The following is a 27,850-nucleotide window of genomic DNA, read 5'->3' on the forward strand; positions in this document are numbered from 1 at the left end:
ACAGTCAAATTGAGAAACTACTCCTTTTTTTTGAACTCTTAAAAACCTTTTATTTCTTGATAAAAACAAACCAATTTTATTTAAGCGATACAGTGGAAGCTTCTCAGTTCCTTACATCTTGGTTTCATGTTATTTTAGACAAATTTTTCCTTTTTTTGACAGCGGGTAAAATAATTAAATAAATATACTTACGTCTCGAAGAGCGGATGGTAGTATGTGAGGCCCTGCTGCAGGTCGATCTGTACGAGTGTGATGAGATTGACGAGATCTTCACCGCGCTCTGAGTCTGTGTCCTGCGCGCACAGCGCCTCGTACCACTCCGCAGAGCCCTTACGCAACGCACACACTATCTCGCTCCTAGGGAATACATATGTTATATAACTGTATAAAAATGAATCCCTATTTTCCGTGGTCACGCCAAAACTAGAGAACGACTTTAATGGTTTTATTCACATTTTTTTAAAAAGTTTTTTGATAATTTGTAGAACGTTGTTATGTAACGAAAATTTAAGAAAATTGCACATAAAAATGGAAAATCTACAAGAAAAGTTAACGAGTATTCAAACTTCGTGCGTATGATGACAGTTCTTGCGTTCGACAGTTAGGATAGGACAACGTCTGTTGAGTCAGTAATGTATAAATCGCTCCACGGTTTTACGTTGGCGTCGAGCTTGTGTAGAGACGCAACCGTAGTATTAAGGATTACGGATTGGTGTCCGTTATCCATCCGTATTAACGATAAACCGTGGTTTTTACGTTAAATAATTAAAACAAACTATAGGTAGAAATTAAATAGATTTATTTTTAATTTGTGACTTGATCAAAAAAATTTGTTAAGTAAACTTTGTAAAATTAAATTATATTATATATGCAGCACTTTTCCAAAATAATGTAACGTACTTTCGACATAAAATTGCATACATTTATTACATCGTCTTTTTTTTACAATTTATTTTTAACTGAATAGTTATTTTTGCAGTCACGATATTGGTTCAACGATGACTACTGCATGACTGACACATTCACCAAAGCTGCATATTAAAACACAAAAAAATATATAATTCAATTTGTTTATTGGAACGAAGTTCCTTACGGCAGGCTTGACATTTGGCTGGGCCTCCGAACTGAAAAAAATGCGATACTAAAACCGTAAGAAAAATATATAACGGAAGTGACGTAATATCAGTCACACGACTGTATAATATGACGTTTGTAAAACTAAAATATTACTAGTAAACTTTTTTTTAACTATTTATGTAATTTTATACTGTCGGCAAAAATAAATAAATACATATATTTTTTTATTTCACTTAATAGTTTGAATTTACTTATTTAAGATTTTGTTTGTAAATATTTTAGAGTAAAAATACAAGAATGATAAAAATGTTTTAAATACTATTCAAAATACGTAATATAATTTACTAGCGACAGACTATGAGTATATAAATATTGATAATATTTTTTACGTATATAATAAAATAACAAAACCTTACAATACTATTATAGAATCATACAATAACATTCAGTAAAAGGTATATTTTTAAGTCTGTACTTACTAAAACGGGTATTTGAAACAGGTAAGTATTTCATTTGGTCACTTAACGTAATTGCTAATCAAGATATCTTATGGGCTGCTTTTTTAGTACGACAATACAATAATCGTTATTTAAATCCGCAGTAATTTAAACTAGATATTAAGTAGTTGCTAAATATGTTTTTTTCCCACGGTTTATTGTTTCGTATTGAATAAAATTTAACTAATAGTTTCAATTTCCATTCTGTTTAGACAGTGTACTAATAAGTACTACTGTTTGTATTTATGTAAACTTTTTAGTACATTGTTATTATATTAGAAGATAAAAAAAGCTTTCATTTAGAAAATAACAAAATTTGTGTAACATAATAGTAACGTCAACGATATTTTTTTTAATTTATACAAATTATAATTACATTATTTATTGTAAAATTAAAATATACTGTATATAACTAATATTCTTTACTTATTAATTTATAAACATTACTTGTAAACTTTAATAAAAATATAAAAAAAAATCCGTTGAAAATGTCCTGTCCTTTGTATACAGCGGCGGTAAATGTAATTTTAAAACCACTCTTAATTATTTAAAAGCATTAAAAGGGAGATTTGTGACCACAGGCTATTTACGTTAAAGCTTCAAGTCAATTAAATTACGAAGTCGCAAGATTAAATGTTATCGCCACAAAAACGGTTACTTTAATATTAAAATGTTTTTACACAACAATCTCGTGCCCGCAGGGGTTTAGATCTCTTGTCATCTTTGTCGAAATTTCTAAATATTATGATCCATTTATTTTCTTTTAAGAGTTTTCACTTTATTTAAAATTAAGACTAAAGACGAAGTTTACTGACCTAATTTCATTATTAAAAGGGCAGCAACGCCAAAATGCTTTCATTTGCGACAGCTGATTGAGACAACGTAAGAGAAACTCCAACCTGAAAGAAAAAACTTTTTTAATTTCTAAATTATACGGTTAATTGAAGTATTGCTAAACTTGAAACAAGAATGTCTATTCTTATTTATGTATGTTCGCTAAACGTCTCGTCTAAGATAATGTTCAGTATCGAAATTTAACAGTGGTTGTTTATACGTAATAGAATAAGCGTAAACTAATAACGTATAAGAATAAAAACTAAATACAACTTTATCAACTTTGTACAACGTAACATTAAATGGCTTGTCTGCTAAGTTATATACTGTGGAATACGCTTACATAATTATCTTATTAATTATTTTGATAACACAATACGTTTATGTTTCAGCTTATCGAAAATATTCGAATCATTTGCTAGCTATTATAATTACGTAATAGAAAAAATGGCTAACTTATTCAGACTCATGTGGTGCAGTACGGGGTAGAGGTCGCGGTGGAGACGCAGTTGATGTAGAGCGCGTTCTACAAACTCGCAGAAGCAGACGGCGAGCCAGCGCTCCTCATCGTGCGAGACTCCCGCGCCACCGTCCCCGCCCCCGCCCCCGCTTCCGCCCCTGCTCCCGCTCCCGCCACCGCTTCCGCTTGAAATCTCGCTTGCACACCACGCCCGCTCTAACTCGATCAGCAGCTTGTGCATGTACCTATCATCAGCGCCATTGTTAGAGTTTCGTGCTTAAACCACTCCAATAATCATTTTAGGAGCTTTTATGTTCGTCTATTAGTTTTTGAAGAAAAACTTCTGTACGAATGCGTGACGATAGCGTTACGAAAAGTGTGATTGGGCGAGGCGAACGGAAGTTGAGAAAGAGATATAAGTTAGTGAAGATATAAAGAGTTACGCTTCGTATATTATTGTAGGAGCTATAGAAGTTACTTCAGTCATGTGGTCTAAAGCACACTCATTTTTTTTTTTATCTAAGACGGCAAACAAACGTACTGGCCACATCATGGTAAACGGTTATCGTAGCCTTTAGACGTCTGCAACACCAGAAGCATTGCAAGTGTGTGGCCGACCCTAGACCCGAATCCTCCCCAGGAACTGTAGCCACCTTAATGACTACAGCAACACAATATTACTTAAGAACAGTGTATTTGGCTGTGATCTTCTGTAAGGTTGAGGGGCTTCCCCAGATGGGGTGGTTCCCCAGATTTTGGGCAAGATATGTCCAGCTGTGTTCAACCTCAATAAAATGTGTGAGTGTATAAATGTTTCAAAATACTTTTGGTAGTGTGAAGAATCACGTCGGCCATCGAAAACGAAGGATCCTCCGACCAGACGGTTGTTGTGTCGGGTGGTCAATCACTTTGATAACTTTGATAGCGCGATGTAGGATACGTCAGTTTTTCTCTAGTTTATATTCCGCGCTATAGATGTCGCTACATACTCAAACTTTTCAAATAGCATATTTTACTACTTCTGTTACAATAAGCCTCAAATTTGATTCTGTGAATTACTAACTTATTTTTATAGAATTTCCTCTTGTATATAAAGCATCGCGTATTTTATTATAAATTGTTTTTTATTGATAGAACCTTTTATCGCTTACTTAAAATTCGTTCAATATGTCCATAGGACTTGCGGAGGTGGTTCGTGATTGCTTTTTATTTTGAGATAAATAGTGAAATAGTGGGTGTCACAATTTGAACATATTTAGCTCTGAATAAAAGCTTAGTACTTATTGAATATATTATAGGATTGCTTATTTCAAAAATATCTTGTAATTATTTGCTGGTTGAAATTACTTTGAAACTTTTTGTTGATAATATTTAAGTATATTGTGTTATTCATTTTAGATATTTATAAATAGCAAAATATCTATAATACATAGTCGATATCAAATAATATAAAATACGAAGTAAGAGATCCATATGTTTATCTACCTGTTAAATTGTAAGTTTCTAATAGCAGGTTATGAGGAAGAACAGAAATCACGCATAATGGAAAAATTTGGATACGAAATGGATATACGTGAATGTAAACTTTCAAAAAAAAAAAATATTTATGATTGCTAATGTATAAATAGAAATATGAATATACTGGAACACAAAATACATACTTCGGGTCAAGAGGTGCCTCGCTGTTAAGCTTGCACGAGGCGGCGAAGCGGGCGATAGCCGCTTGAAGCGGACTCAAATCGCCCTGTACCGCGTGTTGGTGCAGCAACGTCTGCGCTGCCCCGCACAGTTCGCCCTCCCATTCTCCACTCTCGCTCTCCGCTCCACTAGACGATGTGTTCGCAGCCGTCTCCACCTCGTGAGCCAGTAGCACGCCAAACAAACGCTCGTGTTGACGCACCTTTGTTTAGAAATGTGGAAACCCTTAATACATGCACTGAGCGTATTGTAGTAAGTATTCCATTTGCAATTAATTTATAATGTAATAACCTATGTTTATTATAAACTGCAAATAAAATGTAATGACTTTATAATAATTTACCACGACATTTTAAATGCAGAAGACGTTACGTAAATAACGTATATAAGGTAACCATTAATCTTTATAAATGAATTTATTAGAAAAATCTTGACAGTTTGAATAGTACGTATTTATAGCTAGCATCTCGTCCCAGCGTTCGCACGGGTATTTAACAAAAAAAAATTAAAAAAATCCCTAATTTTTTTGAAAATGTAATATAGCCTATATCACCCGCGGATATTGTAGCTTCTCAACAGTGAAAGAATTTTTCAGTAGTTTCGGAGCCTATTCAATGCAAGCAAACAAAGAATCAAATCTTTCCGCTTTATAATATTAGTAGATATGGATAATATTTTGTAATCATCCAAATTCTATTTCTATACCTAACATACAAAATCGAACTGCCTTATTTTTCTGCTTTATTAGAGTTTTCAATTCAATAAATAGATTTTCTGTCTTCACATTCGATATCGTCTGCCTTAAATCTGCAATATTGTGCTTCGTATTTTAGGGATTCCTGTATTAACGATATTGCAATGAATATAGGTACTATTATCTTTTAATATATTAACTCATCACGTTATAAATATTACCCGCACGAAGTCATTTTTATTAATATGTTTTTTATTTTACTTCATAATATACGACGTGTGACATGTAAATTAGGATGCCCTTAAATTAGCCACAAAGAGCCGCTCGTAGGCAGAGCTTGTGTATACTATACTCATACAATCTACTCGTATATATTAATACGTGAAACAAAAAAATTATGTGGTGTCATGGGACACCAGGTAGGAACGAAGATCCTTCGGATAGTATAGAAGCAACACAATTTGAAAAAAAAAAATGTTGAATTTTATATAATTTTCTAGTTTTCGCTTTTTTTTTTAAATTTGTTGATTGGTTTTTAATTAAGTACATAAAAGTATTTAGGAAATTTAGTATTTTAGAAAATAACAAATACCGTAAAAAAAAAACAAACAAAATAATAATAATTCAAACTATTAAGTGAAATAAAAAAACATATGTATTTATTTATTTTTTTGATAGTATAAAATAACATAAATAATTTAAAAAAAGTTTATTAGTAATAGTTTTACAAACGTCATATTATACAGTCGTATGACTGTTATAACGTCACTTCCGTTATATATAGTTTTCTTACAGTTTTAGTATCACATTTTTTTCAGTTCGGTCGCCCAGCCAACCATACCATAATGCCAGCCTGCCATAAGGAACTTCGTTCCAAAACTTTTTACCCTTTTTACGAAAATTGCGCGGACGGAGGATATGAATATTTACACACTTATAGTTTATATGGAGAAGGAGTGCAAAATGCTAACATTTTTAAAATTAAGCATAAAAATACATTAAATCAATTAAAAAAAAAACATTACACACACTACAATGTATTTGACACACATACGCATATATACTCTTTTGTAAGAAACACTCAGAACCTTAATAATGTTCAAACTTATAATTTGAATTAATTATGTTTGAATTTCGACAACTGGGCGACCACTAGAATAATTAATATAGCTTGGCGTAAATACTGTAATCACATCATTTATTTATGAGTGATTAGATTGTTATTTCATTACAGGTTTTGTAAATCGTATTTAAGCATCGTTGGTTTGGTACTAAATTATATCAAATCTATCTTTTCATCATTCTTATGCCTCGATTTTTAATTAAATCAATTTTATGGTTTCTATGTCAGATTTGACCGTAAAGCATAGTGCATAAGACTGCAGAAACAGCAGCGTGGCTGCAACGCTGCTGTCACCTTGCGTCTATACTACTTTTTGCGGCTAATTAAATAGTGTCCTTAATCAAAAAACATTAAAGCGAAGAGACTAGTACTCGTATATCAGTGGGGATAAAATAAATCATTTTCTGTTATTATACAAATCGAATAATAGCCTTGTTATAAATACTTTTAAGTATAAATTGTAAATAAAATTGTTTCTTATATTGAGAGACCTAAACACGTTTTAAAATAGGTCACCTTAAGTGCCTCTACTCTATAATCGATTCACAGATACTGGTAGAAATCAGAAAGTAATATTCCACTGTGACAGGCATAAACCCTCGCGGTGGATAATCGAGCGTGATCTATTCACACTAAGACATAACGTCAACAGGAACATTTGCCCGATCATGCATATGAAACGTTATACTTAGTAGCTATACTGACAATACTTATAATAAAACTGCAAAAAGTCATATTTTGTACATTAAAGATACTTAAAAAAAAATTTGGGATACTCTCCACAAGCCAAAAATATATCAATTTTTATTTTATTTTATCTGTCTCTGTTTCTTGAACCAAAGCGGTTATTTTAGGAGAGGAATTTTTTATCTGACTTTTTTTTTACTTTTGCGGTCACCATCAATATTTTTACTCGCTCGTGACTTTGGCTTCTGCGACGTTGCTAAGTATATCCCATATATTATATATATACAATATATAAGAGATTTCCACCTATATATTGACTCATCACGATATTTCTGGAACCATAAGGCGTAGACACTTGGAATTTGGGAGGAATTTTGCTTTTGCCGAGTAGAGATCAGCTAAGAACGGATTTTAAAAAATTCCACACACAAGAGGGTGTCGCGGGGGCATTAGCAGTGGAAAATTCCCGTTTTTAAACTAACGCTCCTATCTACTCCAAATTTGGTAAGATTTTGGAAATGGGCGTTAACAATGAAAATTTTAAATGTATTTAACTCCTAAACTACTGAACCAATTTTTATCAAATTTTTGTAAACATCTATAATTTGATCCAAATTGGGAGATAGGGTAGTTTTTATCTCAATTGGACATGGCAGGTGGCGCTGCTATCGCTATGTAACTCCGAAACTACTGAACCAATTTATATCAAATTTTTTAAGCATCAGTAATTTGGTCCAACTTGGGAGATAGGATAGTTTTTATCTCAATTGTACCAGATAGGTGGCACTGCTATAGTATCTGTAACTCCGAAACTACTGAACCAATTTATATCAAATTTTGTAAGCATTAGTAATTTGGCCCCATTTGGGAGATATGGTAGTTTTAATCTCAATCAGACCGGTAGATGGCGCTGCTATAGGTATGTAACTCCAAAACTAATTAACCCATTTTTATCAAGTTTTTAAGCACGTATAATTTGTCTATACTAATATTATAAAGAAGTAAAGTTTCTAACTTTGTTTGTTTGTAGGGGGTAATCGTTGCAAGTACTAATCCGATCATGATAACTCTTGCACTAACAGAAAGCTACACTATTCAGAAGTGATATAAGCTATATTTGATTGTTATTGAACAAAAAATTCAGCGAAAAATAATAGTATATGTAAATCAAGTCGGAGAAATGCTAGCGACATGAAAACTTTACTATATATTTGCATCACAAAAATAATTTACGCCCAACGAAGTGGGCACGGCCCAAGCAGAAATTTTTTCGTGTTCCTTAGAAGGACCGGACCGGGCATGCCTGATCTGGACCGGATAAGGTATGTAACGCAGAAGATTTGTCTGAACCTGATCAGGATGAGATGAGATTTCCTGATCGAGTTCAGATCAGGAAATTACAGCTCATCCTGATCAGCCGATTCGGTCCGGTCCTTTTAAAAAACACGAATGTATATTCTTGAAAAAATTGTTTAATAAAAAAAAGCGAATTGATATTATAAATATGTTCATCATAATCATAATTATTATGATATTTATTTCCGTTTATTTTTTCCAGTGTATTATTTATGTTTAAACATTAAATATTAATTATTTTTATTTTTATATTTTTAATTAATTATTATTATTAATTAAAATTTTAACCGACTCCCAAAAAAGGAGGAGGTTCTCAATTCGACTGTTTTTTTATGTATGTTACTTCAGAACTTTTGACTGGGTGGACCGATTTCGACAAAATTTTTTTTAATCGATCTTACTTTTCGAGTTATATCTAATAATGCGTTTTTATTTGACGCTGTTTTCGTCGACCTACGTTGTATTATACCGCATAACTTTTTACTGGATGTACCGATTTTGATAATTCTTTTATTGGGAAGAAGATATCCCTAGTTTGGTACCATGATAAGAAAACCAGGATCTGATGATGAGATCCCAGAGAAATCGAAGGAAACTTTTGAAAATCCACATAACTTTTTACTGGGTGTACCGATTTTGATAATTTTTAATTTAATCGAAAACTGATGTTTATCATGTGGTCGCATTTAAATTTTATCGAGATCCGATAGCAAATTTTGAGTATTCTTTGATAACGCATAGTTATTTGACTGTCATTTCGTCGATATACGTCGTATTACTTGTCGATGTGATTGAAGTCGTTTGTTTTTTGCGTTTGCGTGCAAATACAATTATATTTATTAACTTCTAACAATTAACTACTAATTAACTACTTCCTACTACTTACGACTGCACCACTGTGTAGAAATGGACTCCCTGCTAGACTGTTCTTTTAACTGTATATATATACTAAGTGCGCTTAAAAATATTGATAGCGCGATTCAGGCTCATTTCGCGTAATTTCTTTCAGGATATCCTGATCTGGACCGGACCGGGTCTTGATCCAGTATGCCTTACCATACTTGAATATATTTTACATCAGGCTATCCTGATCTGGACCGGACCGGGTTCTGATCCAGTATGCCTTACTCTACTTGATTATATTTTATATCAGGCTGTCCTTATCTGGACCGGACCGGGTCCTGATCCAGTATCCCTTATTATGCTTGATTATATTTTACATCAGGCTATCCTTGTCTGGACCAGACCTGGTCCTGATAGAGCTTGCCGGATCTGGCATGCCTCATTTTTTAGGCAACGCCTTTTGTCTAATATACTAAATTTATTATAAAGTATGTTTTATTCTATTATCAGCTTGGTAAAGATCAACTTAGTCTCGGACCTCTTACTATTATTGTGAGTGACTTTATGAATCGTGACGTACCTCAATAAAGACATAACTATTATAAGTACTTATTTCTGAAATAACAATCAGTCATTAGCAGCCTATTATTTACTTTATTTTATTTCCGACTATAACATGGCAACTCTTTTCTCGTCTTGTTCAGTACATTATACCTGACGCTACAAGCAGCGATCACTTCTTTAATTACACGTGTGCTTCACATCATTTCACGTTCATTTGCGACTTGTGATTAATCGACGAAACGGAAAATTTTCCTTTGATGTTCAATTATTGTTCAAAAATAGCAATTGTGAACGACAGATAACATTTACTTATTAAACTTGTCTTTACGTAATGAAACTAATATTTGTTCGTTAGACTTCGATCTTAGCGTCTTTTGTAAGTCCCATTATTTCTACATTGACAGCTTAATAATTCCGTTTGTATCGAATAAAGTTCAATACAACTTACTGTGAATCAGAACATTTAATTTTCTAAAAGTAAAAGAAAATCTATATATAAATAAAAATAAATTATTGGAATGTATTTTTTTTGTGTTCGTTATTGTAATGAAAAGGAGTTTATCGGGTCTGTTCATGCTAATTATTTTGCGTATAAAAATTAAACATACATAAATCTTATGCGTATATTCATTTAGTAGCTATGCCCCGCGGCTACGCCCGTGTTAGTTTGATGAAAAAAAAAACTGAAATACTTTTAAACTATTCTTGTGCAACTCGAGCGACTTACACCGGTTCGAGGCGCGACACGGTGTTGTTTTACATGATTTTATATTATCTCCTAAATTATGTGTCAAAGTTGAATGCTATAAAGGACAATGTTTATCTTCATAAAATTACCTTGTCGATGAAGTATTTTCCGTTTTTATTTTTTATTTTTATGATTCATATGTCTGACCAATAATAATGAAATAAAATCACCTTTTTCATTTTTTGTGATCTATAATTCGTTGCAGAACTATTTAAAAACTATGATACCTTCTAAAAAATTGAAATCAAATGATGTTATGAGGTTTATATCACATCTATAAAAATATTTGCGCAAATAATGAATTATTTTAGAACAAACTTGATTACCATAAGTAAATTTATAATGAGTTAACTAAAAATAAATAAACATATGCTGTCAATGAGTCTTTTTTAGAGCTTGTGATGGCGATAAATTCCGTCATACATAGTTTTTGGACAGCTTTAAAACCGTTTACTTGGCGCACACAACGGAAGCTCTGAAAAAAGAATACTCTTTCACATTTTCGTAACACATCTTTTTAATGCTCATTACCTATTGGTTATAACGTGATGCTATGCAACCTTTAGCTTTCCTCAGTAAAAGGGATATCAGACACAAAAATATATTTTTTAACTCGAACCAGTAAGTAGTTCCTGAGATTAGCGCATTTGAACAAACAATCAAATTTATTAGCTTTATAACATTAGTATAGGTTTATTAATTATTTAAATTATTACAACAATTATCATTACTGGTAAAAAAGTAAAATTTCTTTGCAAACAAGTAATTGGAATGTATGAAAAATGTTGGGCAAATAAAACAGAGTTGGAATAAGCGAAGGGATTTCGAGAAATGAATTAGATTTAGAGAGTAATAGCAATTTCGTTTCACTCGCTGACTCAATCAATCAATAAAAAAAGAATATGTCAAACGGAATCATGATTTTTTTCATTAAATAATAATCAACAATGTTTCTTTATAAAGTAAATCTATTCATACGATATATAAATTATTATAAATAGCGAATATAGCTACTTTATTACAGACAGAACTTTGTAATTAAAAAATAAACTTTTGCTCGCTAATTGGAGTGAAATTTAATACAATAATTGTGTTTGCAGGCAAACGAAGAAAAACCGGCTTCAATTATATCGACAAGTAATACAACGTGGGTAGACGAAAAAATAGTCAAGTAAATATGCATTATCAAAGATAACTCCAAAAGTTGTGATTAGATCTCGGTGAAATTTAAATGTGACCACATGATAAACATCGGCTTTCGAAAAAATTAAAATTGATTAAAATCGGTACACCCAGTAAAAAGTTATGCGGATTTTCGAGAATTTCTCTCGATTTCTCTGGGATCCTATCATCAGATCCTGGTTTCCTTATCATGGTACCAAACTGGGGATATCTCCTTTCCAACAAAAAAAGAATTATCAAAATCGGTTCATAAGCGACGGAGTTATCCTCGAACATACATAAAAAATATATATAAATATACGGTCGAATTGAGTAACCTCCTCCTTTTTTGAAGTCGGTTAATAATACTATCAATACTGAATATAAACTTGAGCAACAATTACTTTGAGCTATAACACGGGAGAGTACTTGTTACTAATTTGATTTTGATACTTATACGGGTAAATATAATATATATAGGAAAGTGAGATTTTCTGCATATAGGTACATAAATTGCGAGTAATCATTAGAACACTATCAGTGTTTCATATTATTAAATCTAAAAGGATTCCAAGAGGTGTACAGAAAATGATAAGCTAGTTGATTAAAATGACTTATGACTAAATAACATTAATCAATCATGCTTATCTGTGATACTAGTGGATATGAACGAAGCTATAACAACATGTGTTATTAGGCCATGAATGTTCACACTAATAGCTCTCAGTGGAAAACTAATAAAATGTTTATGTCTGGCTTACTACTTGAGCGAGCTTTCACAATAAAGCTTTATGTGCCATTGTGATTATGAAAACAGTTTTTAACCATGAAAAAATCTCAATTCATAATGTTTCTGTAATATTTCAAAGCATAGTATAAAGATAATAGTACTTTTTATAAATCAAAAGTTTAGTTAAACGTGTTTGAAAGGTAAACATTTGTGATACAAAGATAAAATTACAACAAAACAGAAGTACTCTATTCAAATGAATTTTTCTATATCAGTCAGTAAGTCAGTCAGTCAGTTTCAGGTTTTCCACAATCCTCATACAATTTTACGTAGATCGTCAGTCCACAGGTCTACATACTTATTATAAAACTTCGTAAATGGAACAAAACACAACAAACATACGGTTGAAAATATATTTAAGCTATTTGTTTTTTGTTAATATATTTTCATTGAATAAAATATCTCATATTTTGTCTCTTATCTCTACTATCTATTATATTTTTTAGATATAATTTTTGTTATAATATTGTCATTAAAATTACCTTATGTTAGATTTTAATTACCAATGCAATCATATGTTTTAATACTAGTGTTTGTAAATATATAAAAAAGAAAATAAAAATTTCAATGTGAAACAATAATAGCAATAAAGCTTTCATTTAATAAAAAATACGTTAAAAGTTCGTTCGCTACAGTAATTATTGTATTGCCAAGGCTAGCCTTACTTGTTTGTTCAAGTATTAAGTTTGATATGCACTACATTAAAATGTCAACAGATCTTGTGTCGTTCACACTTGATATTTTAAATCAATTCATGTCAGTACACGTACATAACTTATAAAGGATCAAGGTCAATTTTTTCCCTGTATTATTATTATTATGAAACAGGGAAGCAAACAACTGCCCTTTACTGTGTAAAGAAATACCAAGTGCTCATTTTGTTGTTTATATTATAAATATCAAACGGATTAATCTAGGCTTCAATAACAATGAAGTATCATTAAAACTTTCGAAAGAAATTCAAAGAGAATGTCTATTTTGAAATATTAAAAATCAGGACTGGTGATTTTAATTTATTTTGATTAAGACTAGAAAGGAGGTTTTTTTATTTAATTATTTCTCTTTTCTTTTCTTTTTATTTATTAAGTTAAATATGATAAGTATTAGTATTAATTTTTAATTGAACTTAAAACTACGCATTCTTACTTGCTGCCAATTATCATCGTCATGCCTGCCAGCTTCTCTCGCCGAGAGCCACAGCCTGAGTCTGATGCGGCCCTGCACAGATGAGCGCTGGGAGCGCGCCTCCAACTTGTACCACGCTTCGACCCCCGTCGATGGAATTTCGCGTAAGGGGATGTTTACAGAACCTATTAAATAATGGTGGCACATATAAATAGAGTAAAAATTTATACTAAATATTATAACGGGGAAAATTTTGAGTTTTGGTTTGTTTGTAATGAATAAACCCAAAAACTATTTGAACATTTTTTATTTCAAAATAAAGCTATTTTATTATTGAGTGATATAGCCTATATTTTAATCGAAGAAAATGAAAACCAAAATCATGTAATCCACGCAAATGAAGCCGCGGACAAAAGCCAGTAATAATTAACATTAAAACAACACAACCAATATCTCAAAATTATATTTTTTTAATTATACACTAACTTATCGACTTCATTTGTATATACTCGGCAAGTATATATATTCGTACGCGAATTTATGTGGAAGGTCGAGGAATTTCATTTTAATAAAAAATATTCCATTAAATTGTCCTTCAGCATAAGTAATATTTTTTATAATACGCATTGATTCTTCTAAACTCAGCTGGCTATACCGTAAAGCTTTTAAGAGGGTACGAGTACCGATAAGGCGGTACTTGTAGCCAAATCATTTGCGTTTTGTATGAATTCTACTGCTTACGGCGCATTTAGTTTGCTAAATAAGCATTGATATTGATCTTTACGAATCTATGAAATAGATTTCGTGATTGATTTAAGAAAATTGTAATTAATTATAAGTTTCTCGACAAAAGTGTAAACTAAACATTTGCATGTCATGGTTGTCCATTTAGAAATGTAATCATCCGTTTAAGAATCCTAAAACAAATCGTAACTCCTAAAATAAAAGAACAATATAAAAATGATGACAATAAACTTTTTAAGCATTGCAACGTGTTACCGGTTGAATATAAATTTCAATATAATGTATTAAAAGAAAACTTTTTTAATATGGACATACAGCACAAAATTAATACACGACAAATAACAAAACAAAAACTTATAACAACAACTGCAACAAATAACGTACATGGTGAAAGGACCACCGAATATTTGACTCATCGCTTGTTGAATGGATTAGATGTGGCATTTAAGAAAAGAATCACTACAAAAAATTTAAGAAATGAATTGAAGTCGTATTATCTGAACATCCTGTAACTGTTTGTAACAAACCGGTATTGCGTCTCGATCGCCTTCCCCGCGTACGCATTTACACCTAATTAAAAGATACCTACTTACTTTAATTTGTAGAACTACCCACCTTATTTTTAATTGCCTAAATGAACTGTATTCAAACTTAACACTCCGGACAAATCTCTGCGATTTTTGGAGTGTATTACTGTAATTTTTTTAATGTAAAATGAGTTTAAATAAATAAAAACGTCCTTATAACGTAAGACATATTTTAAGTAATCGTTGTGGAGTAAATAATTAACAAAAAATTAAGTAGATAGTCATATAATGTTATTATTTAAGGTTCCTACTTTTGATGGTCTTTTATTAGTTATTGAAAATATAAATGTGTCACTTCGTTTTATTTATTTAGTGATGGTATGAACTACTGTGTGAACTTTCATAAAAATATTATCTTGTAGTTTTACGTCATTTTTTCATACACAATATAATATATAAATAATTTATTGAAAACAGGAAAGTAAAAATTATTTTATTTCGAGTCTAGTACATTTTTATTACTTCCCTATCGAACGTATTTTAAAGCAACCTTTTTAGTCGTTGTCTCATTTAAATACGAATAGGCTACTTTGTTTACATTAATTTTGCATACGATCGAAATTTAAGTTGACGAATTTCAATTATGTTTAAATTAACAGTAATATACAAATAAGAACCATCGTAAAAATATATATTATACATATTGAAGTGTTTAATTGTTTTTTGACCTATTTTAATACAATATTAAAACACTGATAAATAAAATAAAATACGAAATAAATAAGAAAAAGGAAGTTTGGTGTCTTGAGGCTGGAAACACTGTAAGGAGGCTGGCAGTACTGTCGCGCTAAGCGGTCAAGATGACAATGACAAGAGGTCGCTTGCTTGGCCACATCACATCTTAATATGAGGACAATTCTAGTTATTCTATTCATCTTTTTTAAAAAGTTTTTTAACACTTGCTAGAAAGTTCTAAGGGCATGAAATATTAAAATAAGAATTACTTCAGATTACGCCAAATAGAAAAAGCCTGTTGGCTTTTTTAGAAATTCTATGCGAAGCAATAAATGAGTAGTTAGATATTTTAGCAGAGCAATGTACCTATTTATATTACATCAGAGGAAGTATATTAGTTTAAAGATGACAATACTATAATACATGTTGTCACATGTAATTTGTCAGAATGTTTTCTATGAATCTTAATTTTTTTTATACAATGATAGGCTTGCGTTTGACCACTATTTCACCTGATGATAAGTGAAAATGCGGTCTAAGATGGAGCACGCTTATCTAGAAGTAACCTATTCACTCGCGACTTAAAGATCCTCAGGTTATAATTTTCTGGAAACACAGACGCTGGTAATGTAAAGTTTAATAAACATTATAGTAAAGTTATTCTATATACGTATTCACTTACCAAGGAAATCATCCTGGCTTCCTTGCCTTGCGCTCTGGCACACTTGCTTAAAGAAGCGGCCGAGACCTCGAACCCCGCGGACCTCATTGAGACGGGACACAGCATCCAGCACGGAGCTTTCATCATCGTGATCCCAGATGTCTAGGTGTAGGACGTCCGATGATATATCGTCGATATCACTGCTTAAAATGTATTAATTTTACTACACTTTCTTTAATATGTTATTATTATCGTAATTTAATCCACGATATTTAATAGTGTTCCGAAACTCGCATTTAAGTTCGCGCTCATGCTGTCAAAGTGTAAATTGCTTTTGTATTTAACATTCAACTTGTTCTTAAATGTGAAATAATGTATTAATATACCACCTCTTCATAATTTTATTTCTTAATAAGAATGCATGCATTAACTGGAAAAGAGATCATAATAAGAAAATAAAACGTGGTTAACCTATTTTTAAAACATTACATAAAAAGCAAGGGCTTAAAATAAAATGTATAATGTGTAGATAAATAACGATGTTTACTCTGATTTATGCGAAAACTCAAACAGGATGTTTCACAGAGGGAGACCTTTATGTTATTTTTATACTTATAATAGCTCTAAAAATCAAACACGTCTCATCGCATATTAAGCGCGAACTCAATAACGAATAACGTTGTATAAAAATGTTTGTTGAAGTTCGTTCGTTCTATTTTTAAATAAACGGTAAGCCCTAGGACGGACAGTGAGGCATGAAGCGAGGTGGTGCAACGTCGAATAAATACCGATCGATCGAACATTTAATGGACGATGTGCTGCCCATAACCACGGACAAACCCTTCATGATTCAATGAACCTTTCTTGTTCTTACTAATGTTTATTTATTACTTTGTCTTAAATTACTGTAATTACATATACGTGGTCACGTTTGCTATATCTTACAGTAAATTTGATAAGCAATATAGTGATCATTAAGAAATGTTTATATATGATATTTGTCTTATTCGTTTTAAATAAGGTTCACCGGGTTTTTTATAGATCGATGAGTTCACCTTCATTTGTATTTTTTGTTAATATTCAAAGAAATCTGTTTTTAATTTGCATCGTATTACAAATGTGAGTAATATATATAATTATCAATTTGTATGCATATTTAAAACTGTCAAGATAGTTATGATTGTTTAATTATTTTCTTTTTATTTAATCTAACATTACTAAGATTCCCTTAACTTGAAATGTCTTTGTTATTAAAATTGTTACTAATTATAGTAACAAATACGACCACAACAACCCTTGTAAGTTCAGATAAAAAAAACTGCCTATAAACAAATTGTAGGTAATGTGTGTACATGCAAAATACGGATAAATCCGTATCGCCTTGATCGTGATCGAGTAGAGATTTATATGCTTCAAATGGCCCCAATGACGTCACAACTACTCCATCTCCCTCCGGTTTACCGATAACATACTCAACACTGGGCCCAGTTATTTGTTTTTTATTCTATTACTTTGAATGAAATCACCACATTTAAACAATTACGCGCGTCAGAAAACAATAAATATAAATGAAAGATATTTAACAATATTTATATAATAGGCATGTACTAATTTTTTGGATTATTATGTAGTGCAGTATATAAATTTATTTAATGTATACTGTATTAAACATTTAAATGTAGATATCCTACTCCGAGCGATGGATCGCCTGCAAAGTCTTCACGACGATTTCAAGCCTCTACGCATCGATAATGACATAACAATACACTTGACGTAATTTCAGGTTCGGTGCGGTCACAAGAGATACTCCACCTGTTTACACCTATCTGCTCAGTCACACCTAATAATTGTATACTCAGGTGGAATAATAAATCTAAATTTGGTAACAGTGGAATCGTGAAGCAATTGAAGTGATCAAGTTTAATATGTAAACCCAATATCTATGATTTGGTATTTGATATAAACAGTTTCTTGTTCCGATATTTGTTGTTTTTAGTACATTTATAACATCTCTGCTACTATTAAATACATTATAACATATTATATATAGTTTTGGCTAAACCCTTAGATATTGATCAGTACTATTATGTACCTGAACGACAGTGATCAACTTATGTTTATAATCAAGTAGAAAATATTATACTTTTTAAGGAATTTATTTTAATTTTAAAAATACAGTTAATAAATATCAGCAATAAGGCTAAATAAAAATGGTATAATATACTTATAAAATATTCTTTCTTAAAAATTGGAAGACTTGGGTAAATAGGCACTCACAATTTGAATGTTTCATTCCATTTTGGTGACAGTGTATGCGGTCGGACACTGGTCGCGCGAATGTATCTCGCTGGTAGTCTGCCGAGACTGTCACGCTGTTGTCGACCATCACGACGCTTGAAGCTCAGTCTGAAGCCGTGCTTACGACCTTCGTCTTCCGAAGCGCGAGGAGAAGCGGGTATGGATGCTGGCTGTATGCCTAGCATACAGTAAGGATCGCTGAATCCTGCAGGGAAATTATATTTTAGTCTATTGGTTTAATTATTTTACAAATAAGCAACACTTTTAAAATATGAGCAGTAAAGTGGAAGTGAATTACTAGTTAAAGTATGGCTCTGTAATACGTTGGAAAAGAAGAGAAATAGGGATAGAAAATGGACAGAGAGCAAACCAACCCTTCCACTACCCTCACACGCCGCAACACAAGTGAAATACAGCTTTAGTGAAATCAAGCTAGACAATAAACTGTACAGTCCCGTGTCTGGAGCTAGAATCTACCACAGCAAATAACAAAAGTAATATTTGGTTTCCAGTATAAGACAGCATTTTATAAATGTTTGCTATATTTTTATTCAAAAATATAATAATCTTTCGTGAATGAATTTGGTTTTCCAGCTCGAACGGATTAATTGGATTTAATAAAAGTATAGGACTCGCAATACAGGAAGTTAGTTCTGCCTATTGCAGTCCATTGCTGGACATAGGTCTCCCCAAGTTCGTGCCAGACATCCCGGTTTTCCGCAATCCTCATCCAATGCAGGAATAGTCAATAAAAAATAATATACAACGCGCACAATAAAATTTTTACTAAGTGAATTCTCCTTTCATAATGATTCTCATATCACTTCATACGTTCAATGTTATGAAATATCATACATGAATATACTTTTCAATTAACAGTATTGATAAAATGGAACACACGTTACAAAACTTTGTGTTTATTAATGCTTATGTGAAACAAAAGCATATTCGAGTAGCATTGTATTTCGCTAACTCGTTAAACAAGAGTTAAACATAGCAAAGTTGAGCTCGCTGGCATTTCGATTTAAGCTTCACCCGACATTTGTATAAAGTTTGCAGCGATTAATCTATAAAACGTAGAAACGTTGCATGGACACTAGGATTCTAACATTTCATGTAACTCTTGAACGTTTTGATTCGTAGAAACCGTTTGTGGGTTGTAATTTTTGTTTTCTAATAACATGATTTCCTTATTTCCTTACATTTTTTGCTTATTATTATGCTACGATTAGTCGTCGCGCTATTTATTTTAGCCTGGGCTATTTCTGAATAATGTACATGCAAAAAAATAATTTTTATTTTATTTTACACCATTACTATAAATATCGGTTACATATTTTATAACACACAGGTTAATTATGTTAACTATAGTTCGGTAAGTGTTGTTAAAACTTTTAGGTATAAGGCAACTCTAAAAATTTTTCTCTTATATTAAAACTTTAATAATTCTGTTACCTGTACTATGAATCATACTCGTATAACAAAGAATTCATGATAATATTTTCGGATACCCTAAAATCATTATGTGACCGAGTGCAACATTCTTCACCCTAACAATCTACTTACATCGTAGTTTTGTTATAAAGGATTCTTTTGGACGTTTCAAATAATATGTATTGGATTGCTTACGTGGTGGGTCACATGGAGGTTACGTAATTTTACTATCTATAATCTATATCTATATCTATGTATAATCTATAATATATATAAACGCGAAAGGTCATTCATCACGAAATCTCCGAAACTATAACACCTACAAACTTGAAATTTGGCAAGAAGGCTCCTTATAGGACGTAGACATCCGCTAAGAACGGATTTTACGAAATTCAACCCCTAAAGGGGTAAAACGGGGGTTAGAAGTTTGTATGAAAGTCCTATGTTTTTGAAGTAAGAGACTTGAAATTTAAAATGTATGCTCTATAGATGGTAGAAAGGTGACCAAATAATGTATCTTTAGAATACAACTCTCTTTTGGAGTTAAAACGGGGGATGGTAGGGCGACTCACTCATCACGAAACCTCCGAAACTATAACAGCTACAAAGTTGAAATTTGGCAGGTAGGTTCCTTATAGGGCATAGACATCTGCTAAGAACTGATTTTACGAAAATCGACCCCTAAGGGGATAAAACGGGGGTCGAAAGTTTGTATGAAAGTCTTATGTTTTTGAAGTAAGAAACTTGAAATTTAAAATATATGCTCTATAGATGGCGAGGAGGTGTCCAAATAATGCATCGTAATCTATATATATAGGTCGCTAACTCAGTCATCACGAGAACTCAAAATCCATCCAGGTTGGACAAAGATAAAATTTGGCAGGGAGGTATCTAATAGTTAGCAGACGTCCGCTAAGAACGAATTTTACGATATTCCACCGCTAAGGAGGTTTAATTGGGGTTGATATTTTGTATGAAACATACACAGCCTGAAAATAAAACTAAAAATGTGGTGTATAGAGAGGTTTTATAAAAATAACTATTAAATTATACTAAATTGTGCCTTTTAAAAAGTTACTCAGTTTGATAAGCATTTCAAGTGACTGAAATAAAAAAATAAGTTGCGTAAAACATCTTAATAGTAATGCATATCTTCATAACCACGCGGACGTAGTCGCAGGCAACAGTTAGTGTTAAACAAAGTCCCCAAAAGTGTATGTGATCGATTCGCTCAAAATCTACTGAACGGATTTTCATGCTCTTCAAGAGGAATGTTTACGGAACGGCTAAGCCGATTATTATGAGAGCTTCACTGGAAGTTTGCCGGGAAAACTTTGTGACACACTAATTTCAACGCGGGCGAAGCCGCGGGCACAGCTAGTTATAATATAAATATAACCTGTACGTTTGCATGATAGTTTAATTTTTTTTTCTATAATTTGTAGTGGTCGGATTATGTATCAATGCTTCGAATCTTATTATTACAAATCAATTGTACTCCTGAACGTGCGTACCTAGCTCCGACTATCTGCTAGAGGTATACTCGTATCTTCAGAAACATAATCAGTAGACTTGGAAATTATTTACACACAGATATTACTATTACATTTTATTATTACAGATAAATGATAAACACGCCGGAATAAATAAGTATCATTTTCGTTATAAAGTATAATTGTTGCAAAGTAACTGTAAATTGTAATAAAGCTATTTTGTAAGCAAATTTTCTTACAAGGAAATTATATATAACATTTCTTAGAATGTTTTATTACGTTATAATTTTTGCCGCTTATGAGATCGTATACATATATATGTATACTGAAACAAATTAAAACATTTCAAACATATCGTTCTGGTGGCTCTTCTATACAATTTCTAACTAGTGTCATGTGTGACAGATAAAATCTCAGTACAAGAGTCTGTCAGACGTTTACGTATCAGTTCCAAGCGAGGCCGCCCTTGTTCCGTAATTCAATACGGGTTTGCCCAAATCTCTCAGTAGGTATATGTTTATTGTTAAGACGTACTTGACAAGTTTGTGTTTGGTATGAAAAGGTATAGAACTTTTTCTTTTAAAAATACTTTTTAAACGTAAATTAAAACGTTCCAAGTTTGTTTTCTATATGTTTATTATGTTATTATGTTATCTTTGTTTTTTATATAAAATTAAAAAAAATATCGAATAGATTTTGATACAATATATTTTATATATTTTTTAGTTTAACAGATTTTGATAAAAAGTACCTAATATTCAATTTGTGTGATAATAATACAGTTAATCTTATTACGTTTTAAAACTCACAACAAATAAAACTCACTGTTTGCAATAAGACAACCGCCTGTGTACAATCAAGAATTAAAAAACTCTCTTAATAAAAATTTCGTCATATTCTAACTCAAATTTAAAGGTATCAAACATGGAACACACACACATACACACACATCAGCCTATCGCAGTCCACTTCTGAACATAGGCATCCACAAGTTCGCACCAAAAATGGCGTGAACTAATGTGTTTGCCCATAGTCACCACGCTGGGCAGGCGGGTTGGTGACCGCATGGCTGGCTTTGTCGCACCGAAGACGCTGCTGCCCGTCTTCGTCGGTGTATTTCAAAGCCAGCAGTTGGATGGTTATCCCGCTATCGATCGGCTTTTTTAAATTCCAAGGTGGTAGTGGAACTGTATTATCCCTTAGTCGCCTCTTACGACACCCACGGAGAGAGAGGAGGTGACTATATTCTTATAGCCGTGTGGTTACGGCAGTAAATAATATAGCTAAACATGGAAAAATATTTTTGATTAATATGCTTTGAATAATATTTTTTATTATATAATTTTATTTTTGTGCACTTAATTAACAATTGAATAAAATTTACACTTCTATAAAAGCACTTCTATAAAAGCATTCGTACATTCAACTCTCTGATTTATGTTTATAAGATTAAAACTTTATAAAATAGTTTTTGTTTTGTTAAGTTTTAAATAGTTAATAATTATAATTGAATCTGTTTTGACATATTTAGTTAATTTAAAGAGGCAAAGCCAAGGAGTTTAATTAAAGGCAAACGACATCATTATATTTCATTGTTCTAGCAATTCTATTCCACGGTTTGTCTGGTGGTACTCGTAGTGCGACAGTGCTTCTCGCGATTTAATCAACAAACACAAACTAATTAATGCATGTAGTATGTTGATAAATTTACATTATTGTTTGTTATTACAAACGCACGCTATAAAACTTAGCTACTAATCAAGTTGTAGAAAGTCCAACAGATAAGACAGACACATTCTAAATTGGTGTAGTTACCATTTAGGTCACCCACTTTTTAGCTTTTTATTCATATACATATATTAGAACATTTTGTTCTCTATAAAATGTTTTAAGAATTCAGTATATCTTTATAACATTATCTATACATCTATCGATATGTCTACACATATCAATAAAATTGAAGTGTCTGTATGTAATTTTAAAATAACTGTGTTTTTCAAGTACATATTAACGATACTAAAACAGAAAAGTCAATTTAAAAGTTAGTCTGTTTTTTTTTTTGTTTGTCCAGGCTATTCGGGAATTTTACTGGACGATAGAGAAGGTTGTGGAGCAATATTCAGGGTAAAAAACCACGTTCACCGCGAGTATCTACCGCCCAGATAAATACATAATAACCAAACATTTTGCTATAAATAAATACGACAATTTTTGCTAGTTAAAACCACTAAAATCCCAAAAAAAATAATTTATAAAGAAAAATAAAACAAAATATATAATTGGTAAAAAAGTAAATAATGTTTAAATAATAGATTCTAAATACCAAAAATCTTACTGTTTTATCAAGTTTTTATAGTTATTTTTTTTATTTACATGGTAAATTTAATAATTTTGTAAATGTTTGTTCATATGTCTGTACATCTATCCCTGGAACGGCTTAAATAAGATAAAGGAGATCAAATAGCAACATTTACTTTTAATCCTATAATTCCCACGTCGTTTAAAAATTAATGAGTGCCCAGATAGAATCTCGACATGAGTATCTTCAAAAGGGTATTGGATAGGCATTTTAGGCAAGCATATTCCTAAGATTCGTTTTTGTTTTGTGAGTAACAAGTGTCTTACCGTTAGCATCTTTAGCCTCCAGTCCATCGGCTTCAATGACAACGCAACCCAGTACAACAGTTGGTGGTCGCTCACTTCCCGCGGCACGTAAAGCGCGCGCATGAACTTCGGGCGGTACTTTGAAAGCTCGGCGGGCATATTCGATCACCTCCTCTTTGTATGACGCAAATTGTCCGTCTGGTGCTGGAGCACCAACTGCATTCTCGATACAGTATAATACCTACAAATATTATAACAGATTAACTAAAATAAACGATATTTAGTTAGGGAAGTTTTTAGAAGCCAGCTAAAGCCCTGCCAATTCAATTGTGTAGAACACACTGGAAAACACTCAACGCAACGTTTATTTCTCACTTCAAAACTATAGTTATTCATTTAAAAATACACACTTTTAACTACATTGAATACGTTAACACACTAATCGCTTATACGCCACTTATCGAGCAGCAACGCTAGCCGCACAGTAATTAAACAATAACAGCTTCTTTACTTATAAATTATTATATTTATAGGACAATATTTGCGCCAATAGATTACAAAATGGTGACTGACCAATCAGAAAATTAGTAATAACTATTCGGAAGATGGTATTACCGTCTTTATGCTCTTTCGGTACTTCAACAAATAACAATTACAGTAAGAACGCTACCATCGAATGAAATTACAATCAATACAATCTTATAAAATTATTAAAAGCATAAGTTTGAATGATACAAGTATTTATTGTGTGTGTAACTACCCTACAAAATAGATGTAAATTAATATTAAACGAATAAACAATAAGAGTAATATCAATACAAAATCCAATATTTTAATAATTGTTAGAATTACAAATTTAAATGCTAACAATTGCACGTGTCACGTGTCCCATCGCTTCAGCCTACCGCAGTCCACTGCTGGACATAGGCCCCGCATGTTCGCGCCAAACATTATAGCGCGAACTCATGTATTTTGCCCATAGTCACCACGTGGTCCCATTTAAATTTAATTGAGACCTACGTTGTATTATACCGCATAACTCTTCACCGGGTATACCGATTTTGATTATTCTTGTTTTAATCAAAAGCTGATGCTTGTTTTGCAGTTTGATGAAGATCTGATTACTACTTTTTGAGTAATCTTTGATAACGCGTAATTACTTGACTATTTTTTCGTCTACATACGTTTTATTTAAGTCAGTGTTTTTTTTTTTTTTCGTTTGCGTGCAAATACTGTTCTTATTTCTTTTATTCGAAGTGTCGATAAAACTAGACGGTTCTTTTGTAACAACTTTTTGGCTACTTTATTTTTTCCGTCATTTGTTAAAAATATACATTCATATAAAGGACATATAAAATAATAAGGTTACAAAATGTCACTATGAAGTGGATTTATATTACATATTTGCAACAGCTTTATACGACGCTCAATATAGCCAGACGTATGCATGTAAATGAGACGTGATTTACACAATGTTTTATATGCGCTAGCAAATTTTCTTGGATTTAACACCATATTCTGTTGTTAGTTGTTACGTTCTAACAATAAAAGTCAATAGTTTATACTTTGAGATGCAGTTTGAATAACTTTGATTATACAGCGAACTGTCATGTTTTATGATAATTAAATATTTCCGCTATTAATTTTGCAGATTATTATTATTTTGTACATCATTCTCATCATTAGCACCATATTAATCAGTTTGTCCTTAGTTCTTAAAACTTAGTGCCTACCTATTGAGTTAACTGTGTAAAGAAATGAAGTATAGAGGTCCCTAAAGGTATCTTGTTATGTTACGTTGTTTTAATTCTGTTGTTACTCTTACATTCCTAATACGCAAAAACAATTTCGCAAACAAATCGGTATTCCAAGTTAAAGTTACAAATATTTCAAACAAAGTATTCAGCTTATAAATATGTAAATTCTGTGAACCTATAATATTTTATTATTGTAATGGAGGATCATGAAATCGTTAACTTGTCACTTCTTAATAATTTATGTGGAAAATTTATGAAATAGTATTTTTTATAAACAATGAAACGATTAAGGGTAAGTACGATTATGTTTTTTTTACAAATACCCTCATTAATAAAACATGCCATGGCGGTGCGCATCTGAACGAAAAATCAAATGTACATCACACACACATACTTGAAACAGCATATTAAAATCAACTTATTGAACAAACAATAAACAACAAACAACATGTTAAATTATGAATATATTTAAAGGTTAGAATACATTATAATTTTGTTTGCAGGCAAACGCAAAAAAAACCGACTTCAATTATATCGACAAGTAATACAATGTAGGTAGACGAAAAATTAGTCAAGTAAATACTTGTTATCAAAGATTACTCCAAAAGTTGTAATCAGATCTCGATGAAATTTAAATGTGACCACATGATAAACATCGGCTTTCGATCAAATTAAAAATAATCAAAATCGGTACACTCAGTAAAAAGTTATGCGGATTTTCGAGTTTCCCTCGATTTCTCTGGGATTCCATCATCAGATACTAGTTTCCTTATCACGGTACCACACCAGGGATATTTCCTTTCCAACAAAAAAAGAATTATCAAAATCGGTTCATAAACGACGAAGTTATCCCCGAACATATATATATATACGGTCGAATTGAGTAACCTCCTCCTTTTTTGAAGTCGGTTAAAAAACCTTCGTAAATACAAACTATTTGTTGTTAAAGTCTGTATTATATGTACACTTATATGTATTATGAACTTTCACTTAAATATGCGATGTATAAATAAATAAATATATTCAGGTAGGCTTAATATATGTTTTATTTTAAAGTTTATGGATATAAAACGCTTATACATACATATAGTCAGTTGGTATTCAAATTATATACATATTTAGACAAGAAAATTCTGCGGATGTGCGGGGTAAACCGGTCCTTTTTCGGAGTCCGTTAAAAATGGAGTTAATGAAAAGGACTAAATTAATAAACATTTGGAATTTTATGCCTTCCTATAATGAAAGAAAAAAGCGTCCCGAATTTCGGGATAAATGATACATTTTTGGCTTTAGTATTCATTACAAAGTGTACTCCAAAATAATTTCCAAGATATCCTATAGGTAAATATGTTTTATGTTATTATTATTATTATTGTAAATTAGCTTCCTCATCTGGTATATTATAGCATAATTATGATTGAAAATGTATGTATAACGAGTCAAAAAATTTGGTGGGTATATTTACATAATCTTGAAAATTCTTTTATTGTGAGAAATTATTGTAGGATATCCTCCTATATTTATTTTGTTAGTAAATTGGCTATATGTTGTAAACTTACCTCAGTATAGAGATGCTCGTGTTCTTTATGTGAGAGCTGTGCAGAAACGCTCGGAAGGCCAAGATCGTGAGGAGCAGGCGGAGGTCTCTCAGCTCTCGCTTCAGCTAGTCGCAGGGCTGCCAACCGTCTGTTCTCTTGACGCCATGATAGGGCTGTGAAGCTCTCAAAATAAGAGCCGTCGGTGTCTTGAACTCTATGTAACAAAAAAAGGTTATATTACTTTTATTAAAATTAATAATATTTTTTACGATTGAAAGAATACTTACCTAAATTAAAGAATAAAGTGATTTTGGATAATTTGAATACACAAAAATTATTTTATTATGAACTAGCGACCCGCCCCATCTTCGCACGGGTGCAATGCTGATACTAAATATACTA

General features: G+C 31.8%; 1 protein-coding gene across 1 annotated transcript in view; it reads right to left on the bottom strand.

Annotated features, from left to right (window-relative positions):
- LOC123659723 (BAI1-associated protein 3) overlaps positions 1–27,850 on the bottom strand; it is a 99,831-nt gene that overhangs the window by 49,317 nt on the left and 22,664 nt on the right. Inside the window, exons 3-11 of the mRNA XM_045594904.1 lie at positions 27,470–27,662; positions 24,175–24,394; positions 18,602–18,827; positions 16,346–16,524; positions 13,679–13,842; positions 4,530–4,768; positions 2,865–3,113; positions 2,390–2,473; positions 193–357 (exon numbers count right to left, since the gene is read on the bottom strand). Of these exons, the coding sequence (XP_045450860.1) occupies positions 193–357; positions 2,390–2,473; positions 2,865–3,113; positions 4,530–4,768; positions 13,679–13,842; positions 16,346–16,524; positions 18,602–18,827; positions 24,175–24,394; positions 27,470–27,662 (1,719 nt within the window). The remainder of the gene's footprint in view (positions 1–192; positions 358–2,389; positions 2,474–2,864; positions 3,114–4,529; positions 4,769–13,678; positions 13,843–16,345; positions 16,525–18,601; positions 18,828–24,174; positions 24,395–27,469; positions 27,663–27,850) is intronic.

This window comes from Melitaea cinxia, chromosome 14 (assembly GCF_905220565.1).
Source record: "Melitaea cinxia chromosome 14, ilMelCinx1.1, whole genome shotgun sequence".
NCBI lineage: Eukaryota > Metazoa > Arthropoda > Insecta > Lepidoptera > Nymphalidae > Melitaea > Melitaea cinxia.